At 40.7% G+C, this 22,460-nt stretch overlaps 2 protein-coding genes across 5 annotated transcripts; one reads left to right on the top strand and one right to left on the bottom strand.

Moving 5' to 3' along the window:
* Positions 1-14: 14 nt before the first annotated feature.
* On the top strand, positions 15-20,187 carry bcl2l13 (BCL2 like 13). 4 transcript variants are annotated; one of them, XM_026176673.2, is made up of 7 exons: positions 15-155; positions 1,364-1,568; positions 3,750-3,839; positions 6,636-6,792; positions 10,967-11,039; positions 11,209-11,337; positions 17,350-20,187. In XM_026176673.2, the coding sequence occupies exons 2-7, from the start codon at positions 1,427-1,429 to the stop codon at positions 18,421-18,423; spliced, it is 1,665 nt and encodes a 554-aa protein (XP_026032458.2). In that variant the 5' UTR covers positions 15-155; positions 1,364-1,426; the 3' UTR covers positions 18,424-20,187. The 4 variants fall into 4 exon arrangements, with proteins under 4 accessions (XP_026032458.2, XP_026032459.2, XP_026032456.2 ...); XM_026176674.2 differs by lacking the exon at positions 15-155 and adding an exon at positions 187-203; XM_026176671.2 differs by lacking the exon at positions 15-155 and adding an exon at positions 251-414.
* Positions 20,179-22,235, bottom strand: bida (BH3 interacting domain death agonist). Its single transcript, XM_026176683.2, has 4 exons — positions 21,974-22,235; positions 21,456-21,729; positions 20,871-21,004; positions 20,179-20,687 (listed from the first exon to the last, which is right to left on the bottom strand). The coding sequence occupies exons 2-4, from the start codon at positions 21,709-21,711 to the stop codon at positions 20,493-20,495; spliced, it is 585 nt and encodes a 194-aa protein (XP_026032468.2). The 5' UTR covers positions 21,712-21,729; positions 21,974-22,235; the 3' UTR covers positions 20,179-20,492.
* Positions 22,236-22,460: the final 225 nt, after the last annotated feature.

The following is a 22,460-nucleotide window of genomic DNA, read 5'->3' as shown; positions in this document are numbered from 1 at the left end:
GTCTGCACTTTCAAAATAACATTTCGCGTTCCAGTTAAATATTTGTAACGAGGGCGGGGTGCTAAGGTTGGATGCTCTCCCCTCGAAATTCTTATAGCTACAGAAAATCAAGGATTATCTCCACCAATAACAGACACGACGTGTTTGTAAATTCCGTAAGTTTCCTCTTGTGACCACAGGTTGAACGGTGTCCGGTAGCAGAGGTGAGTATTATTATGAAGGCTCTGACAGGAAGACTGGTGCCGGTTTTGTACGCTAACATCCAGAGCACCCTGAGTACTAACGGCTACCTGCCATTGGTGGGCTACCCTCTCCGGCTTCTGCTACAGTAGTGTGTGTGTGCGTATGTGTGTGTGTTCATAATTCTGTTCAGCTTGTCGTCTGTCCACATCTGGTTGCCTTTGGACAAGGACGGTAAGAAACGGACACCCGCTGAGCTTAAGTTAAAATGAAGTTTTGAGTCTCCAGCACGTAAAACGTGTAACGTCAAGCTAGCTAACAGTAGCTTGCATGTGAGTTTGGGTGTTCCAGCGAGGGGTGCAGCGGACACTTATGTAATTAGTCAGGTAATTAATTAGCAAAGCTACATGTCTGGTTAGTAAAGCGAATGGTTATGTTATTTGGTAGATTATTTTTTGCAGACATACTGAAATCTTTTGAGGATAGTTGTGTTTATTTAATTTACTGTAATTATCGTAGCCGCTTTGTTATTTGATGATTGAACTTTTTAATTACTCGGTTATACACATTATTTTATTTTGATAGTTAAACCCGGAAGTATTTTGTTTAATTTGGCAGACTTGACATGAATGGAATTTTTGGTCCGCTTGGTGTCACCTCGTCTCTGGAGGACCATGTGGGGCGATTAACTTAGAAGTTACAGGGGGTTAAAGTCGTGTTTCATATTTGTGCAGTGATCATTTTATTTGAAAATTGTTTTGGGGTTTTTTGGGGGGATTTTTAAAACGACCATCTGTTTGCCACATGTGTTGTGTAAATCATGATCTAGACACAAAAAAAGTACCCAAATATGTCCTGTCCCATTCTTCTGTCCTCAGTTGGGATCCATGCAGTCACATAAGTCTAAAATCACTCAATTTGTCCCCTTAGTGCACGCAGTGGGGGCAGGACACTGTAAACCTGAGGGCGGCATCTGTTTATGTCATTCATATAACAGCTTTTTCTTTTTTCTTTTTTCTTTAAGATTAAATAACATATTGTATGATACAATGCCAGAGTTTAGATATAGATTTTCTTAGCTTTTATTAATGGCTGCCTCAGCCTCAGCCAGCCCATCCTTCAGGCTGTAACGATTGTGCCTCTAACGAGATATTATTCTTCCTCTGGTTGTTATTTTCCCTAGGTGAGACGTCCAGCTTTGACTGTATGAATTAATGTGCCTGAGAGTCTGATACACATCTGTTCGATGGCTACCTCAGGCTCCACCGCCTCTGCCTCAATCCCAGCCACTGTGCCTGAGGGTTTCCATTTTGAAACCAAATATATTTTGCTTAACTACCTAGGAATGGTGCCTGCAGGTAGATCAGACCAACCAGCTGCAGCTCAAGGTGAGAGGAAATGCTTTGCATTTGTGGCAAACCTCTTATTAAAAATTGCTGATGAGACGAGCAACAGTTGTTGTTTTTTTTCTTCCCATTTTGCACACTGTGCACGTACACAACCCTCACACACTTTCATTCAGAGAGCACACAAATAGTGGCGTTCACATGCACACATGGTTGTAACATAAAATATCTGGGGTGTGTAGGCACGTAGCCACCTGTTTTGCCAGCTTAATTTGGCTCTGACTGGAATCTGACTTTAGCAGGAGAACACATTCAGAAGACCTGTATGGACACTTTAACGTGATAGCTGAAGCCAGTGTCTGTAAACCAATAGATTTAGTGGATTCTCATCTAAAGCCCAGCTAGAATCCTTTCAATAACCCAATATGGTGACCAGAGTGCATAAAGCTGTCGTGTCTTCACAGAGGTCTTTGCAACAACCCTGTTACATGGCTTCAGGCATGCTGGCTCACATTTTTCTTCCTGTTCCCTTTTATGCCCGGCATACCAAAAGAGGTGTTGTGGAACAAATGTACAGTATAGTAATGATTTTCTGTGTCTGCTATGTGAGACTAGAGAAAGGATGTGTGAAGGTAAATGCCAGCAGCTGTTCGTTTCTTTTAGTTTGTGAAACCAAGTTATGACCTCACAGCGTTAATCCTGAAATAAATCTTAGTGATTAAAGAGAGCACAAGACTGCTGGAGAGCCTCTTTGGATGATGCATGGAAGTAAAGGAGCAGAGGTATCTGAAAAATGTATTTGGAGCAAGGAAAAGAAGACGAGAGAGAGAGAGGGGGAGTTCTTTTTATTTCCTGTCCATTTTATTGTTGTGTGCATGCTTGGAATGGGCGGAGATGGCAGATGAGTGGCTGATCCCTGCTTTCCGCTTGACCCGGTCCAATTTCTGACAGCCTGTCATGTGCAATCACTGTAGCATTACTCACACACCAGTGGACCAAAGCAAAATAGTTGTCTGGCTAGCTGTCTGTCTAAATGCTGACACAGCACCAAGGCCAGGAAAAGCCAACACTGGTCCTCATGGCACCCATGCAGGGACCTGAGAGAACAAGGTCCCAGTTGTCAGAGTGTCTTCTTGCTTTTTGTTTAAAAAATGTCAGTATTTGATTTCATAAACTGAGAAAAGTCAGCTACTAAAACTGAACCAATGGAGTCCAGTCACACTGGAAATAACCAGTGCCTCTGGGTTGCATGTATGAACATTATAAAATGATCCCTGCATCTCTCCGGGGTGAGAGGTCAAATGTAAAAGTTGATTTTTTTGAGGGTTTATTGTATTTTTGTGTAAATTCAGTGCAGCCCCACTTGGCGCCTTTGTGTTGCGTGGTTCATTACACCCTGAGCAGTGTAGACTCGGTGCTGTAAATAATTGACCTCTGCCTTGATAGCCTTCGTGCACACGATGACTGAGAACCATTAACAGTTTTTTGCTTTGAATTCAAGCTCGTCAGGCTGAGGAGGAGCGGCTGCCTGCAAAGGTGGTTCTCTCCTCCAGGAAAGTTGGTGTGCGCGGCATCAACCGCTCATCCTTATAGTGGAGTCAAGATCTGGCCCAATTTCCACTTTGATGTTGATCCTAGCCTGTTAAATATTTCATGATTTAATAAAAGGTCAGATCCCATATTTGTTGTGTTAGCAACTTAACCCATTCTTTGTCAGATCCTCTAATTAATTTATCAGATTATATCACAAACTAGTGAGTGCATAACTCTTACGAATCAAAAAAAGACAATGAACCTTTTCGAAAAAGCCACATGACCAACTTTATTATAAGTTGTTAGAATAGTTACATAAAGAAAACTAAACACATGCATAAAACAATAACAAAATAGCTGTTGACATCAGTGTAAATGACCTTTTCTGAAATATGTTCATGGTTCCTAAAATGATTATTGAGGCGCTGAAAGAAGGACTGCTTTAAAAAGCGACCATGCAAATGCAACAAAAACAGCTGGCACACACTGAAATGACCGTCCAACCACAATATCCTGTTAAAATGCAGTCAAAGCAATTCAGAATTTCCAGAACAGCTTTTCTTTAGTCGTGTTTTAAGACATTTGGGGAAGTTTTGCATGAAAACTAGGGCGACTGTATGGGAGAGAGCCAGAAAGAATGAAGGATGGAGCGACAGTGGTTCATATTTCATGTTTGTTTATCTCTTTCAGGAGATGCAGAGGCTGAGAAAACAAGATCCAGAGTGATAAAGGAGCAAATAGAGGAAGGGCTGAGAGAACTGGATGGCGAAATTGCCGCCTGTAAGTGATCACAAACATACACAGCTACAGTTAGGTCCATATATATTTGTTTACTGAAACTAGTTGCATAATGGAGATAATGTGTAGAATTTCATCTTTCATTTGAGGGCATCTACACTCAAATTGGATGAAGGGTTTAGGAGTTTCAGCTCCTCAACATTTGCCAGCCTCTTTTTAAAGGGACAAAAAGTAATTGGACAATTGACTTGAAGGCTATTTCATTGGCAGGTGTGGGCAATTCCTTCATTATGTTGTTTTCAAAAAAGCAGATAAAATGCCTGGATTTGTTTTGAGGTGTGGTGCTTGTATTTGGAAGATTTTGCTGTGAACAGACAACATGCGGTCAAAGGAGCTCTCCAGGAAGGTGAAACGAGCCATCCTTAAGCTGCGAAAACAGAAAATAAACACATCTGAGAAACTGTTACAATATTAAGAGTGGCAAAATGTACAGTTTGGTACATCCTGAGAAAGAAAGAAAGCACCGGTGAACTCAGAAATACAAAAAGACCAAGATCAACCTCTATCAGAATGAGGGCAAGAAAAAAAGTGTGGCGATGGCGTGAAACAGGTCACGATCGAAAGCATCCACATCGTCTGTAAAACATAGTGGAGAGAGTGTGATGGCTTGGGTGTGTACGGCTGCCAGTGGCTCTGGGACGCTGGTGTTTATTGATGATGTGATATACAGGACAGAAGGAGCTGAATGACCTCTGAGGTGTTCAGAGACAGACTGTCTGCTCACATCCAGCTAAATGCAGTCAAACTGACTGGGCGGCGTTTGATAATACAAACGGACAATGACCCAAAACGTACAGCCAAAGCAACCTAGGAGTTTATTAAAGCAAAGAAGGGGAATATTCATGAATGGCCAAGTCGGACACCCAGTTGAGCATTTCACTTGATGGAAACTAAACTTTGGACAGAAAAGCCCAAAAACAAACAGCGACTGAAAGCTGCTGCAGTAAAGGTCTGGCAGAGGATTAAAAAGGAGGAAACCCAGCATCTGGTGATGCTCATGAATTCAAGACTTCAGGCTGTCATTGCCAGCAAAGGGTTTTCAACAAAGTATTAGGAATTGACAATTTTATTTTCAGTTATTTAATTTTCCCATTTACTTTTGAGCCCCTGAAATGAAGGGATTGAGTTAAAAATGCTTTAGTTTTAGACATTCTCATGCAATCCTTTTGTTCAGACCACTTAATTAAAGCTAAAAGTCTGCACTTTAACTACATCTGAGTTGTTTAATTTAAAATTCATTGTGGTAAAAACCAAAATTAAAAAACGTTGTCTCTGTCCAAATATTTATGGACCTAACTGTAGTTCCAGAGATTAGCCTTCAAAAGCACTGAACACCATCACTAGTCTGGTCTTAAGTTTTTAAACTGAAGTTGATCAAAATTAAGTTCAGTGTGCAAGTATGACACATGTACAGTTAAAGCTCTTTGGTTTCTTTCCAAAAAGCATGAATATTGCTGCAGATCGCTGTGGTTGGTCACAGAAAAGCTGATTTTGATTTTAAGTGAATGATTGTTTTGTCTCACTCTGGTTTAAAAATGAGGATTTTTGTCTTTCTTTCACAGCTCACACACGTGGGTGGTTGCTTCATCGTGTTTCACTAGTCTAAGATGCTTTAATGTTATTCTTAAGTAAATATGATTTATGAGTCTCATTAACAGGATCTCAGACATTAGTTCAGTTACAATAATACATACAGACCATATACGGAGTCATACATACAGTCATCAGCAATCATATGACCCCCTATGAGCAGCACTTTGGCGACAGTGGGAAGGAAAAACTTCCTTTTAACAGGAAGAAACCTCCGACAGAACCAGGCTCAGGGAGGGGCGGGGCCATCTGCTGCTGTTGGGGTGAGAGAAGGAAGACAGGATAAAGACATGCTGTGGAAGAGAGACGGAGATTAATAACAAGTATGATTCAGTGCAGAGAGGTCTGTTAACACATAGTGAGTGAAGGAGAAACACCCAGTGCATCATGGGAATCCCCAGCTGCCTATTGCAGCATAACTAAGGGAGGATTCAGGGTCACCTGGTCCAGCCCTAACTATATGCTTTAGCAAAAAGGAAAGTTTGAAGCCTAATCTTGAAAGTAGAGATAGTGTCTGTCTCCTGAATCCAAACTGGAAGCTGGTTCCACAGAAGAGGGGCCTGAAAACTGAAGGCTCTCCCTCCCATTCTACTTTTAAATACTCTAGGAACAACAAGTAGGCCTGCAGAGCGAGAGCGAAGTGCTCTAATAGGGTGATATGGTACTACAAGGTCATTAAGATGAGATGGGGCCTGATTGTTTAAGACCTTGTATGTGAGGAGCAGGATTTTGAATTCTGGATTCAACAGGAAGCCAATGAAGAGAAGCCAATACAGGAGAAATCTGCTCTCTTTCTAGTCCCTGTCAGGACTCTTGCTGCAGCATTTTGGATTAGCTGAAGGCTTTTCAGGGAGTTTTTAGGACTTCCTGATAATAATGAATTACAGTCGTCCAGCCTGGAAGTAATAAATGCATGAACTAGTTTTTCAGCGTCACTCTGAGACAGGATATTTCTAACTTTAGAGATGTTGCACAAATGGAAGAAAGCAGTCCTACATATTTGTTTAATGATATGTAGGACTGCTTATTAGAGGTTTAATAAAAAGAAAAGTTAGTCAGAAGTGCCGCACTAATTAAAACAAACACTCTTTATGTTTCGTGTTCTTCCCTTTCTTTGACTACCTCCTTTAAACGAGCTGCACTTCTGTCAGCGATATCACTCTGTCCTGTGACCTGTGTTGCTTGCAGCCTTTTCCAGGACGGGATTCGACCGACACAATTCACTGGTGTTCGCTCCAGCCAACCCGGAGAACTCCATTGAGGACTGCCTGGCTGCAGTGGGAGACAGGCTGGCCCAAGAGCTCGACACACACCTGTCAGCAGCCGTACACACACTCCTCACAGGGTGAGTTTGTAGAGTTGTGGCTGTGTGTTTGCAAAAAGCAGCCTGCACGATAGTAACACTGGCGTCAATAAGTAACGGAGACCCTTTTGACAAAAGTGAAGCTAAATCAGCAGCTTTTTTTTTTTTGCTTTAAGTTTATTGGTGCTTCTCTGGACTGCATACAACTCCGACAGCTATGTTTATTGAAGTTATGCATAAAATAAAATGTACAGTATTTGATGGCTTCCTTTGTTCTCATATATGTACAGTAGTCTGGATGACCGCCATCACTTCAAATACTTTTCCTTCACGCAGGTATGAAAAAAGAGAAAGAAAAGGGAAAAAACCAAAACAAAGAAACATGTACAGACAGACACCGTTTGTAACTATATACATCCAGAGAGGGCAATTGAAAAGCCAACACACTCAGTAGCAGATGGTGACATAGCATTAGTACATGTTATTATAAAAAACAGACAAAAACGTAAACAACCATTCCTTCAGTGATGAATATCAGCGATATCTGGCCTTGTAGAACTCACATAGCGGAGCCATTTTCCCCAGTGTTTTACAAATTTCTCATACTCAAAATTCACTAATCTTATAAATCTCAAAAGTTACATCAGTCCAGCTGTTTAATGTTGGTGGATCCTGTGTCAGACACCTTTTGGTCAGTTGCAGCTAGCAGCACACCAAGTAAGTATTTCTCTCTTATGTCTGAGGGTTTGTATCCTAAAAATCTGGATTTGAAATCAAAGGGTAAATATGTACTAAATATGTTGTGCATCACTTTATGGACTTCTCTCCAGTAGTTCTTAATATTCTTACAATCACAAAACATATGGTAGTGGTGTGCTGTTTCATTTCCTCCAACATTCACAACTTCCATCATCATAATGCGCCTTTAAAGCTGGGGTAATGAAAAAACGAAAAAGCTTTTCCAGCAGAACTCCTTCCATATATGTGATGTTCTACTTTTCCAATGAAAAGAACAAATGTATCGCCATTCCTCTTCTGTGATTGTCTGACCTCCCTCTTTCTCCCATCTTTCTTTTATATACTTTGTTGAGTAATTGTTGAGATCATGAAGACTTTTGTATATTTGTGAGATTACACCTTTCTTCATTTCTGACTTATAAGCATTTACAAAGAGTTGGGTAAATGGCCTCGCTGTAGTGGGTATTTGGTTTTTAATGTTTCGAGTATAAACGTTTCTTAACTGTACGTATCTATCGTGGTCTTGGTTTTCTAAATGAAACATTTGCTTTAAAGTTTGGAAACTCATAATTTCATCTTCCTTTACAATACCGCATATCGACGTGATTCCTTTATCTCTCCAGTTTTTAAACTAGGGTCTATTTGATTTGCTCATATGCTCATATCCGACTCATATGCACACCATTTTAATATTTTTATATCCTTCTCCAGCTTTTTTTTCTTTTACCACCACTTTCCAAACCCCTACTGTGGCCTTTACCCAAGGATTTCTTAATTTGGAAATGTAGTCCTGTAGATTTTTATCTGCTAGAACTGCCTGTATATGCATATGCTTATTGTTTTGCATTCCATTTCTTTCCATGCTGCTACATATGAGGGCTCACACCAGTGCAACACTGCCCTGATCATTGCTGAAGTATAGTGTTTTTTTTTAAACATGGTAGTCCCCAGCCGCCGTTCTCTTTGGGCAGTTGTGATGTTTTGTATCGTATTCTGGGTCGTCTGCCTTGCCATATGAATCTAGAGATCGTTTTGACTCATTCAGTAAAATCCATTTGATTAATCTGGAGTGGGAGGGTCAGAAACAAATATAAAAATCTCGGTAAAACATTAATTTTGATGGTTTCTATTCTAGAGCTTATGCTCAGACATGGGATATGATTCCAATTTGTAAGGTCCTCTTTGACTCTTTGATATAAATGGTTGTAATTTCTGTCTTACACCCAGGTATTTAATTGAGCCTGTGTTCCATTTCAGTGGATGTGCTTGTCTGAGCTTTTCAGAAGGACTATAATTGTAGGGAAGGGCTTCAGTTTTATTTAAATTCAGTTTATATCCTGTTATTGAGCCAATGTTTTTAAGACAGTTCATTACCTCTGGCAGAGACTCCTCGGGTGTTTTTGGGAATAAGAGTACATCATCGGCGTAGCATGCTATTTTATGTTCCACATCATTTAGTGTAACACCTGCGACTTTTCTGTTTTGCCTTATATGTTGGGCTAGTGGCTCCAGAAATATGGCAAAGACAAGAGGAGAGCAGGCACAGCCTTGTCTCACTCCCCTCTCCAATGTTAGAGGTTGACTTAGGTGACCATTAATCCTAAGCCTTGCAGTCGGGTTATCATATAATGCCTTTACATTATTTGTTACCGGCTGATTATAACCAAATTTATGCAAGACTCTATATAGGTATACATACATAGGCCAACAAACAGAGTCAAATGCCTTTTCAGCTTCAAGACTGAGGATCACAGCTTGCTCTGTATGTTGTATATAGTTCATTATGTGTAAAGTGCGTCTTGTGTTATCCTGGGTTTGAGGTTAGGGAGTATTTTTTCCATTCGTTTTGCCATTATGGATGTATAGGTACAGTAATCTACATTAAGTACAGCAGCCATGTTTCTACTGCAGTTGTTACTGTGTGAGAAAAGTGTTATTATCTCGAAGGACTGACACAGTCACTGTTGATACACTGCAGGTATTTGCTCGCTATCAAGGTAATGTACTTTTGAACTTTAACATTTATTGACAGTCCTTTTAATTCTGAATGTTTGGGGTTTTTTTAGAGTAAAGGTAGTGTGAACTAAGTGGACACAAAACAGTGTCATACAGACACAGTTTTCTTTTAGATCTTTTGGTTTTGACTTGCATTACATTGTTACTTCTGTACTTTCCTAAACTAGTAAACCATAAAATCCTGAAGCCACTGGAGCACATACAGCGTTCAGTATCAACTCAGATATGCTGGAAATGTCTACGAGCTTTTATGTTCCCAGGGTTAGCCTGTATACTGATGATAAAAGTGCACTGCAAAAACTCAAAATCTTACCAAGTATATTTGTCTTATTTCTAGTCAAAATTATCTCATTACACTTAAAATAAGACACAATCAGCTACAGGGCAACATTTCAGTAAGCTAAAGGAACTTGTTTCAAGACAGTGAATCTTGAAACTAGAGAAAAACTAGAGATTTTTCACTTGTTCCATTGGCAGATTTTTTCACTTAATACAAGATATTTTAGCTTAAAATAAGTGAAAAAATCTGCCAATGGAACAAGTGAAAAATCTCTAGTTTTTCTCTAGTTTCAAGATTCACTGTCTTGAAACAAGTTCCTTTAGCTTACTGAAATGTTGCCCTGTAGCTGATTGTGTCTTATTTTAAGTGTAATGAGATAATTTTGACTAGAAATAAGACAAATATACTTGGTAAGATTTTGAGTTTTTGCAGTGTGAAACCAAAACACTGCACATCTCATGAATCCTACTGAAATGATTCATGAGAGAACTTTTATTGAGGAAAATAAAAAAATTACGAGCTGCTCAGGTCGTAGAGTTCAGTGGCTGACTGATAAAGACTGCTGATCCAAGTGCACATTCATTAAACTGCCATCATAAGTAAAACAACCAACATACTTTTGACCTAACATTAGCTCATTGTTCTACTCTTGCCCCAGGGTAGAGCTAGTTTAGTTTTGTGCAGTGTTGTAATTTAGTTTTTAATCTGAGATGATAATGCTTCATGTTTTAAATAACAGCTTAAACTCTATCGTGTTAGGTTTGTGTGGTCTTCGCCATAGTTTGTCTTGTTGTTCCCCCTGTGAGGTTGCCTGTAGTAGAAAACGGAAATAAAAACTCTTCTGCTATTTTAATGATGAATCAGTGTAGCCCCTCCCCACGCAGACAGCAGAGGCATTAGCACCTTGTTCTTACAGGAGCTGGCTATAAGTAAAGATAATGACATGAAACTGTAGCAAAGAAGATTAAATATCTATAAGATAATAATAGTTATTTGGTGCTAAAATGTGATCTAGGTTGATAACTGGTGTTGCTGCTACTTCCTCAGTTGTTGTAATCAATTTACCTAAGGTAAAAGTAGTCCTGGTAAACAGTTACATGTGGTAGGTAAAGTACAAAACCTTTAACCTCCTCAACATGAAGATCACGTGTTTAATACTAATGGTAATGTCTGTGTTTTCAGACCTCTGGACTATCAGAGATTCAGATGCACAACACTGGAGCTCTCAACACACACACCGGGAGGCTGGAGCAAGGTGAGTGAGCCGTGAGTTCTGCTTCACTGATTAGAAGTGAGACATAATTTGCAAAAGGTGCAATGTTTCCAGTTAGATTTTCTCCTAGTAACAAGAGAGAGGTGTCAGATTTATGTCTCTTATCCTTGTGAATGAACTGCTTTCTGTCTCTCGTCACCACTGCCACCAGGTGCTTGTTCCGTTAGTGCTGCTCCAGGCTCTACAAAGTGAAGGCCAGTCTGTGATGACTCTGTTGGACCTGGGGCTTCACTTCCTAGAGGAGAACGAGGCAGACTACATCACTCAGCTTGGGGGATGGGTGAGTTTTTAAATAAAGGGGAAAATACATTATAAATAAGTCTAATTACCTGAAAGTCCAATCTAACAATCTAATACAATTTTAAGATGGCCTGCATTTGTATAGGACCCCAAAGCGCTTTACACTACATTCAGTCATTCACACACTGGTGATGGCAGCTACATTGTAGCCACGGCTGCCCTGGGGCGCACTGACAGAGGCGAAGCTGCCGGACACAGGCGCCACCGGGCCCTCTGACCACCACCAGTAGGCAAACATGGGGTTAGTATCTTGCCCAAAGATATTTGGGATCGAACCACCGACCTTCTGGTTAGTGGCTGACCTGCTCTGCCACCTGAGCTACCCCAGTAAAAACTAAGAAAACTATATTCCCAGTTTAGAAATACTTAAAAACTATCTTAGATTGCAGGTGTGGTGACTAATTTTAGAATAATCAAGGACAGAGCCTACTGAGACTTAAGTTTTATTAAGGAGTAAATATTATTAGGACTGTGCAGAGCATGCGTACATAAAACAGGAAGAAAAGATGCTGCGCAGTGGAAAACTTTATTGCACCAGCCTAGAAAGATGTACACACCTCTTGATAGCCAGATGAGGGCATCAGTGAGCTACAAGAAATGCATTGGTTTGCTAGATTAAAATGAGCATCATAATACCCATGGCTATAAATTCTCTGCTTCTATATAAATAACCACACTGTTATGTATACAGTGTATTTACTGCTACGTTTCTTTGGGCCAATAACCATAAACTCTGAAAATTGTCAGGCAAAAATAGGACAGTACTTCTGTTCTGTGGAGTGTTTTCATATTAAATATAAACCCTGTTCATGTAAACTGTCGCTGTTGATGAATGAAAGTCTAGCAAATACTCCTTTAGCCGTGCAAGTTGTCCTTCCACATCTAAGTCACGATGCTTGGCTGCAGGCTCACTCTCTCCATGGCTTCTTATTATCATAGATAAGCAACTTGTGCAACTTTGTTTCTAGGTTTACATTTTTGCAGAGATAGTATTTGCCAGAATGCAGCCCTTCGCCGTTGTACTTAGGGAGTCTGTGCGGTGCTCTGCTATTAACGAGGCCACGTTGACGAACGTTCACGTGACTTGACATGTTAACTGCTGCTCTGGTCGCCATTACATCATTGTCGTGCTCTGGCTGGTCTCACACAGCGTTATGTGAACACAGTACGCTGGCTTCAAACAAAGCTACATTCTTGCTCTGTGTTATGTCATAGTTGATGAACGGATGATAGGCTCGGGCACGATCGGCAATGGAGTGATGAACTGAAAAGAGAGAGGGAGTGCACGAAGAGGCTGTGGAAAGGAGAGGGCACGAAGGAGGGAGGGATGAGCGCAGTCAGGGCAAAGTGAAATCTCCATTAGTTTGACAGCTGTCTGCATGCACAGCTCCAGCTGGCTTTCTACCTGCACTCCATCTCAAACCGTCTTTTTTGACTCTCTGGGGCTTTGTGCGTTCACACTTACATTTCACAACTTTCACGCTCAGGTAAGATGGTTTACTTGTGATGCGTGCTTGTCTGCATGCGTGCATGTGTGGCTGTGTGCAGCAGTGACAGATTTTAAGAAGCTAAAAAGGTCTTTACTTCCTACCAGTACTCTGCTTACTGTTGTTAACATTTGACATATGAGGCCGTGAGATGTAAATTTCCACAACAAGGAGGAGAGTAAATGAAGTTTTTTTTATTGCATCTATCAAAGTTGTATATTAATCAACAAAAAGGGTCTTTGTTGTTTTTGTACTTTACAGGATATTGGAAAAAGTTTCTGTTGTGTCTGCCGAGTTCTCTTTAGGACACTGAAATGCAAGTTAGGTATGGGCTGCTCGATTAATGGCTTTGTTAGTTACATCAGAATACACAAAGGATTTGTATGGCCCTAATGTGGCGTACACTTCATTTGGCAAGGACAAAAGTAGCTGTCAGACAATAGACAGTCAGGGGGGGACGATGGGTGAGGTGATAAAAACAAAAAAACCTTGAGGAGATGTTGAAGCTTGTCGTCGTTGTGCTCGCATGATGTTGGTGTCCTGCTGTCCATCTGAAAGTAAAAATGCTGCATAAGAACTGAGTGTTCAGTATTCATATTGCCGTCCTTGAGAGTATAATGGAACATGAAGCCCAAAACTTGAAGGTGCCAAACAGATAATTGCACCTCTACACTCGGAGAAAAAGATATTAAAGACATACATTACTTTATTGCTGCATATTTGATATTCAAAACACCATATCTTTAAAGGCAGTAAAGAAATATATAGTCCTCTGTTTTGTATACTGGAACAAGCTGCCCTGCTTAGAAACAATGATGATATTTTAAGGCTGAGGTGCTTTAAAGGCCCGAGTCTTTGTCCTGTCAGGCCATATCACGCTACACCCTGTGCAGTGTAACTGTGCTTCCCGTGTTATGTAAGCATCCTCTGGCCTGCTCTGGGCTTTAATATGTGCATCACTGTGACACTGCATCAGCATGAATGTGGACCAACAGAGTGTCTGCGCAGGCTGAGGAAGCCCCCAAAATAACTAATAATCCCCTAAAAACATCATCACCAGGTGCTTGACTGACCCGCTTGTCCTTTGCTGTAAAAAGCTGCTGAAGCAGCAGGACACTGGCTGATTGGCAGTGATGAAGCAGGACAGACATTCATTTTTTTTCTGCTCCCCCAGCTACCCACAACACTAACACTGTCAGCGATGTTTGGCTAAAACCCAATATTTACTGATTGCAGATTGTGTAGCTGCACACAACAAGACACTCTGTTGCAATAAGATTTTTATTTTATTTTTAAAAGGTGCTTCCCCAGAAGTGGTGTGGAGACGTGTGATTCCATAAACACTTTCAAATCTCAGACAGTCAAGCATGTCACACCCTGCATGTGGTGGTCAGTTTCACAATGCTGCATCTGTAGGGATTATTTATGGGGTGGGGATGAAGTGTGCTAATGAAAGCCAGGGTAATGTGAAATGCTAAAACTGGATTACACAATGTAAAATAATAGCAATGTGTCTGTTTTTCTGTCAGTAATAAAGATGTTGCAGAAGAGAAGCTGATAAATAGTGTGTTGTTGGCCAAAAGCGAGGATGCGTTCATGGTGATGAACATTCCTTCTGTGAAAAGGGAAGCGTCGCCTGAAACGATGCGAAAGAAGCCTCCACAGCAGTTCTGAGGGATAAGTTAGTTTAAAAATAGGGATGTGGGGACCTGTGGTGAAATTTGTGTCTGTTTGCTTATTTTGTTGCTGTTAATTATTTCCCATTTGTGAAAACAAAGAAGTCTTTAATGTAAAACAATAAATAAATAACCGTGCTGTGTTAAAATCTTATCCCCAGCAAAGAACTGGTGTTACATAGCAGATGAACGATGGCCCCTGACGTTGGTAAATGTTGTCACACATTTCAACTTTAGGTTTTCCTTTTTAAAGCTGGCTCCTGGTTTTTCTTGTCTTTCTCAGCACTTTGTTTTATTCAGCTCGATCAGCTGTGTGACCCCTTGCAGGACCAGTGATTACATAATGCTCATATAAATGCCAAGGGTGCATACTAACCAGTGACCGTTACACTGACTAATCCCCAAACTGAATATTAGTAATTCACTTGTTGATGTGGAGCGTTTGCTTTTTGTGACAACTCTGTCAGATCTGATGTTTGGATTTGCAGCATTTGTAGGATTTTGACTGTATGCGACGGCCATGCCAGTGTAACTAATGTTGATTTATCAGCAGAAATGAGTCACCAGGGCAGTGGCTATGTTACTCTTACTCTTACCCTCAGTGATAGCTTTCTGCTTCAGTGTTTAATTACAATGTTATTTAACCTTGGGTTGCAGAGAGCCAGTTAAAAAGCAGAGTAGTAACAGGTAGGCTGTACACCTTTGGCTCTGCAACAAGAATGTGCAGTGGTTTTATATAGTTTGTCTTAGGGCAAGGGTGGAGAACTGAGCCTGAGAACAGAGCAACAAAGCCTAGAGCTTTCCCACTCTCTGCGTTTCTGAGGGACAACCTGAAGCATTGAAGAAAGTTTAGTTTGCATGTCTTCTCAGGTATGTTTGTATGTAAGTTTTTCATCGTGTTTCTTAGTTTAATCCTAAACTTTATAAGCTTTATATTCAAGCTTTATTACTGGTACTCTAACTTTAAAATATGTGGTCATATAGTTGGTCAGTAATAGTCTTTGTATTACTATAGTTCATAGGTGTGGTCTCCAGTGCAGTCATAGCTATTGCTGAAAACACAAACCATAAACTAAATAGAATTTTAAAGAATACCAGTGTCTCTTTGGCTGTGGATTTTTTATTTTTTTACCACACGGCAACATTAACCTGCTGTGTCGAGCTGATGTGCAGGCTGTGTCCTGAGAGGGGAGGATTTTGTGAAACACTCCTGCTCTTCTACATTCAAATCAGCTTATGCAGAAAGCAAATGTTGGATAACGATGAAACGCTGTTGGATTTAATCTCTGTCCTGCTTCCCAGGATGCAGCTGCCGCGCACAGCACTGAGTCTCTTTGTAAGGAAAATGACCTTCACGGCTTGTAGGTTTTCTAAAAAAACAAAACATGTTTAAATACATGTTCAGACGTTGACGTGTGAGTTGATCAGATCCAACTGTGTGGTCAGGGGCACCATGAAGAACATGCTGACATATTCTGCTTATTTCAGATGAAGCTGCTGGCGGCTGTCTGAACCCCTCTATCTGATGCTCACACAAACACTCACCCTCCCTGTTTGACTAACACTGCGTGCCTGAACTGTCTGTTTGAATCTCATCAGCTCAGGTCACACCTATGTGACATGCAACACAGCAGAAAAGCCTGGCCATGTCAGATACAAGCTTAACTTCCTCAGTCAAGCACAGTTTAGTATCTCTAATTGTTTTAGCCAACATCCAGACTTTTCGTTTCACATTATGTGTTTATTTATTTTTTTTGCACGCATCATTTGCAAGATCTACCTGCTCGGCATGCTGTGCAACAAGGTGGTTTGTATGTTGCTCTTTTGGTTAGTCAGCCTATTACTTTCTAAGCTAAATCTTTTCATCTTGTGTTGGTTGGATTGCCAAAAGCTTTAGAAATAAATGACTCCCAGAGGATCGGTCCTACTGACTCTAGTGATTTCCTTAGATTTCCCTCTTGTGTTGCCATGAGGTTGGATTTCATTTATGAATACTAACAAAGTATAGTATTGGCATATATGTTCCTCTTGCATAAACTGGAGTTGGAGCCGTAGCAATCACGATTTTCTGTAGCAAGTTCTGTTTTATATTATTGCAACAGATCCAATGGGGAGTGATTTTTGTTGTGATAGAGAAATGTTAATGTGCAAAGTCCAAAGTTGACGCCTTGGAGCTACAGGACTGTTGTGATGTTTGATTTCACTGCTTGTCTTGGTCAGTTGCCTATTTTGAACCACAAATTGTAAGTTAAGCGTCACATCACTGCATGGTCAGTGCAGTGATGTGCATTCATATTAAAAATTTTTTTTTTTCTTTGCTAAATGTTTGCATGATAAAACTTACTTTAATATATTAAGCTTCGATATATTGATTTATGAAACTTATTTAAATGGATTTTCTTCCAGCAAACTCAGCCCTGTGTTATTCTCACTCACATGGTTATATTTGCATGTTACATATCAAGACCTCAGCTTACAGATGCTTCCTTCCTCTGTTGTTTACCACTAGGTGGCGTAGAAGATAAAACAAGTGTGGATTTAGTCTGCAAAAGCCCCCCCCCCCCCATATAGCAGTCCTATTCTGAATTCCTATTATGTAACCTTATAACTTATTCTTGGTTATAATTTTATGACTACTGAGAAACTTTTACATGTTGCTAAAATTGTTGTTTTATTTCTTTTATTTCATATTTCTTAAGCTGGTTTTCTTGGGAGAAGGTGGCCTCTGATGTTGCAACCAGAGACTAAACTTTAACAAAACACAGAGATTGTAACAAATTCAACTAATGAATTGAATGTAAGTGTCATGTTTGTTTCTGTGTGCCACAGGGTGAAGTATTCAGCCTCGTGTTGGATGAAGAGCGAGGTGTGACTATTGCCGAAGACAGCAACGACATTTACATCCTCTCAGGAGACCAGGATCACGACCAGATCAGCCCTCCCTCGTCACTGCTGTGCACCGGAGACAACAGCAGCGAGCAGAGCTCCTGGCAGACAGAAAGCTTACCTGTGTCTCTGGCTGGCCACGAGTCGTGGGCACAGGTTGGTGCGATGGACCCTGAAGACATCAAGAGCCTGGACAGCAACGAGGGTGTTGCTCTGGTCGAGGAGCGTAGTGAAAACAACTCCTCAAACTCGGACATCGTCCATGTGGAGCGCGAGGAAGCCGAGCTGTTGGAGGAAGGCAGTGAAGGCGGAGTGATAGAAGAAAGCATGATGAGTGTTTTAGGCACTGACAGTGAGCTAGCTGAGCTCAGGGTGGAATTAAGAGTCCAGACCGCACCTGCACCAGTGACAGCTGAGGCAGACCCCACACCTCCAGCTTCCCTGATTTCATTAGAAGAGCCAGTTGTGATAGAAACACCTGCAAGCTTGTCTGCAGAACCTTCATTCATTTTCTCAGAACCAGAGCTGCTTCCCTCTGCCTCTGAACCTGCTGAAGCCCTTCCCACTGAAGCTGAACCTGCAGTACCTTTGTCTGTTCCTGCAGTGGAACCAGAGCCTGAGCCAGAACCAGCTGCTGTCACTGCCCCAGTGACCGATCCAGTGCCTGCTGAAATGGCAGTCCCATCTCCAGCCAAGGAAATCCCGACAACACCAGCAGAGCCTGATTACACATTAGAACTAGCGTCCGAACCAGAGCTGAACCCAGAGTCCATCACTGTGTTTCACCAGCCAAAGGAATCGCAGCCAGAACCAGAGACTGTGGCAGAGCTAGACGATACGGTCGCTGCACCTCCAGTTCCAGAGGCTGTGGAGGCCCCTGTCAAAGCACCAGCTGAGGAGGCCCCAGTGCAGCCGGAGCCAGAAGCAGAGCTCCCAGTGTTGCTTTATGGAGGGGCTGCTCTGGCAGTCCTTGCAGCTGTTATAGCCTTTGTTCTCATACGCTTTCAGAGGAAATAGCGTAAAAAAGTGTTATCCTCAGCAGCGGGGAGTGTAGAATGCTAAGGTAGAATAAAGGTATTTGCATACATACGGTGAGACTCTCCTTAAAAGTAGTTTTTAAAAATCCTCCAGGTATAAAATGTGTGAAAGTGTCCCCCAGAAAACCAGAATGTCTTGTCATCCACAACCTTAGTGCTGGGAGTCCCTCGCTGCTTCTTTCAACCAGGTGCAAACACAGAAATGTGAAAACGGTGCACTCCACTCTACTTCTTATTTTCTCTGTTTTTCTTTTGGGGGTCAGTTGCAATTTTGTTTCCAATTTCTTTTTGCCTCCAATCTTTTGTACTTATTACTGAGTACAAAAGCGTGTGTGAACTTTTATCCCTCTTCGCTTAGATTCAGCTTCTGTCGTGTCTCTTGGTTTGCTATTTGCATTGTTTCTTTCATTGGAGTCAGCGACGCTGGATTGAAAATTGACAGTGCTCTCACAGGAAACATAAACCTCAAGTATAAGTTGTGATGTTGTGCGACATATGGGTTTCTTGCTCTTCCGCCTCCTACGCAACAAAGGGTTATTTATATTTTTCTCCCTGTGAGTAAATCTGATACTTTCATAAACAGACTTCTATAGAAGTGAATGGTATTTTTGATATTTTCGATTGAAACCAAAAATGAATCTAACGTGTCCATATTGCACAATAAATTTGTGATATCAGTACATAAATTTAAATATAGTGTGGTTTTAAAACATTTAAAAAAATCTTGATGCATATTGTTTCAGAAACCAGATGTTTTTTTTGTTTTTTTTTTTAAATCTACTATATTTGGTTGCATTAGCCAAACAAGAACCACCGATTACTTTCAGTGAAAAGTGAGCTATAATTACTCCAGAAAAGTAGGGCATGAATGCAGCACATTGAATCAATCTAGTTTATTTATTTGACATTTTTTTTAGGGTTGAATTTGACTGGATCTCTATTCCCACCTATCCCAGTTACTCTCACCCTCATTTCAGTTACTTTGCTGTCGTGCTTTTGCGCCCCAGCATCTTTATTTGGTCCTCTGTACTTTGCCTTGTCCCCTTTTCCCTTATTGCGGCACTGCTCATAATACCCGACTAGTTCCACAGAGGTTCATTTGTAAGTGTCTGCCCCAGTGACAACATAATACTTCCCTCCCCAAGTAGAAAGAAAAGCAGTAGCATGCTGAGAGTTATTGAAAGCAAAATCAGGTTGCCAAAAGACAATCAAAACCACTTGGAACCATTTCAAATATGATTTGTAGGAAAGTCTTCAGAACAAACAATAAACTCAACCTCTTACGTAGCTGTAATTTTGGATTTTGCGTTCACACTACATTAAAGAAATCACTGAACATTCTAGTAAACCAGCAGAGCACAAGAAACCAAAATAATATACTGAACAGGAAGTGGAAACAAATAGTGTGGAATCTCCCTTTGATTCCCTCAGAGGGAAAACAGCTGGGAAATTTATGAGGAACTCATGTAATCTGTTAGCCTGGTCCTTAACACACCCTCACTGCTGCTATCACGCAAAATCATTTGAGTTTAAAGATATTATAGGAATTTGTATGAATGTTCATGTCACCTTCAGTACTGCAAATGTAGTTTAAGTTGATGAGTGTAACATCTACTTTCAAAGGGAAACTTTACAAGTCCAGAGCAGGATGGATGTCAAAAACAATACCCAACATGGCATTTTGTACCTCGAGTTTCCTACAGAACATTGTTTGAAGCAAAAAACAATAAAGAGATTAAACTACTTCAGCTGTGATTTATTGTTTTTGTGTATATACAATGAAATTAAACTGAAGGAAAAAACTTTAATCATGCTACTTATAAGCAACATAAAGTAAACATTTTAAGTAATAAAGACAAATAACACTTAAGCAATAGTAAACAAAAGGAATAATGAAATTCAAGTGTCATGTTTAACGCTTTCATTTTGATCTTCAGAAGTGTTCGGCACTGGCACATCAACAAACTCCTTTCACAGTTGGCTAATCATGAGATGCAAACTGCAGTTTCAGATGTAACTGTCATTTCCTTAGAGACAGCTTTTCTTCGGTCACAGAGCCCATGCAGTGTTGATGTACTGCAGGGCGGTGTGGAAAAGGTTTCTCAACCTCTGTGGGGTCTGCACACACACCCTCTTCACCAGTGTAAGTGCAAGGGCTATGATGACTCTCTCCCGGGGTAGGTCAGGACCTACCCAACGCATCATCACCCTCTCTACCTCAAAGGCAAGGTAATCCTTCCATTTCTGGAAAGCAGAAACAAATAGATCAGTCCATACACTTGGGCTCAAAATAAAAACAACCTGGTGTGGCATCACTAGGGTAATCTCAATATATCCACATTAGTTTTTCACTGGCATATTTAAAACTAGCTCTCGTTTACACCTAGTTTGTGCACTGAGTAGTCCTCTAGCTGAACCCATACTCACTTGAAGAGGGGAGGTTGATATGTTGTTGCTCAGGTTCCTGGTAGCTTCAGTAACAATTCTGTCTTCAAACTGAGCAGCGATTTCTCCCAATGCTCGTGCAACCTCAAGAACAGCTGCAGCCTGTTCATGATTTCCTGCAGCAAAAAAAATACAATTGCATTAGTCAGAGTAAAGTTTAACATTTATGGCTGAAGTCGTGTTTCTATAGTTTCCATTAAGACAATTTTAACATTCTGGACTACTGCTAATTAACTTCAGCTCTGTAGCATAAACAACAGAGTCAGGGTCATTTCCTGGTTTCACTTTCAGTTGTTTTGTTATTAACTGGAAACAACTCAGTCAATTGTGATTTAGTGGCATAACTTTTAGAAAATATGGCACTATTTGCAAACATCTGGGTCAAACTATATATTTGATCAGGTCTCTTAACTCGACATGTTTATAAAACATTTATTTTATTACACTGTCTCAAAAACTGCCACACACAGCTCATTGTTGATTAAAAATAAATAAATAAACAGCTGATGACTGTGGCACCAAACTTGACTGTAGACAGTACAGTTTACATCGTTTTACTTTACTTACCCCGGATCTGTAGATCCACTATGGGGTGAAGATCCTGCATAGAGACTCCGATGTTGCTTGGATGATAACCATCAGTTTCAAGCTCTCCATTATCCAGGTTACGTGCGTCGTGCCCGTTGCTGTTGATGTCCCAAGAAAACTTGTACTGTTCGCCTAGCGAGTGAAGCTCCTTCATGTAGCTTGCGCTTTCATGGCCCTCTTGAAGGAAGGCGAAAATGAGCTCACTCGCCGTAACCCGAGTAGTCGAGAGGTCCATCTACAACCAGCCTGAGCCCTTAGATAAAAATAACGATATTAAATAATATAATAGCAGTGAAGATGCCACAACCGGACACTTTAACATTACATCGAAATTTGTTTCTGACAGTCGCTGAGAGAGAGGAAAAAGTCAGTTCCCAACCGATATTTAAGCGATGTCAGTCAAAACAGAGGAAGTTTAGGAATTTTGTATTTTAATAACTGGATTTCAAGTGGATAAAGAAAAAAAATAGTTTAAGCTAATGCTAACGTTAGCTTACCTTGGGCTCGGCTCGTCAAAGTTGTTTAACGTCGAACAAACTAAAAGTATAACAGGCAGCTAAAGTATACCTAACACCAAAATGACATCAAATATCGATTCGTTTCGCTTACACGCTTTTACGTCACCTACGTTAACTTATTTGCGTGAAGTGAAAACTTATGTATGCGGCAGACTGCCGACTAGCTTCAGTCTTTAAAACAGTTTCCGCTACTGCGTCATGACGCCTTTAAATACCGTCTGAATTTTGCCTGCTTATGTATCTTTTGACTGGCATACACGGTGTTGACTCCAAACTACCCGGAAGGCGTCAAAAACGCATATACGTTTAATCATGGTCATTTTTGACTGAATATGTTACATTAAAATAGTCCCACAGCTATATTTCTTCTGGACATGTTTTCACAAGCTTAAGAAAGCGAATATTGTAAGTCCCATTTGACTTATCCACCTACTTTGACTATTTAAATAACATATTTGCCATTTAA

The sequence above is a fragment of the Astatotilapia calliptera genome, chromosome 7 (assembly GCF_964374335.1).
Source record: "Astatotilapia calliptera chromosome 7, fAstCal68.1, whole genome shotgun sequence".
Lineage (NCBI taxonomy): Eukaryota > Metazoa > Chordata > Actinopteri > Cichliformes > Cichlidae > Astatotilapia > Astatotilapia calliptera.
The sequence above is the reverse complement of the archived record's forward strand: the minus strand, read 5'-3'. Positions and strand labels throughout refer to the sequence as shown.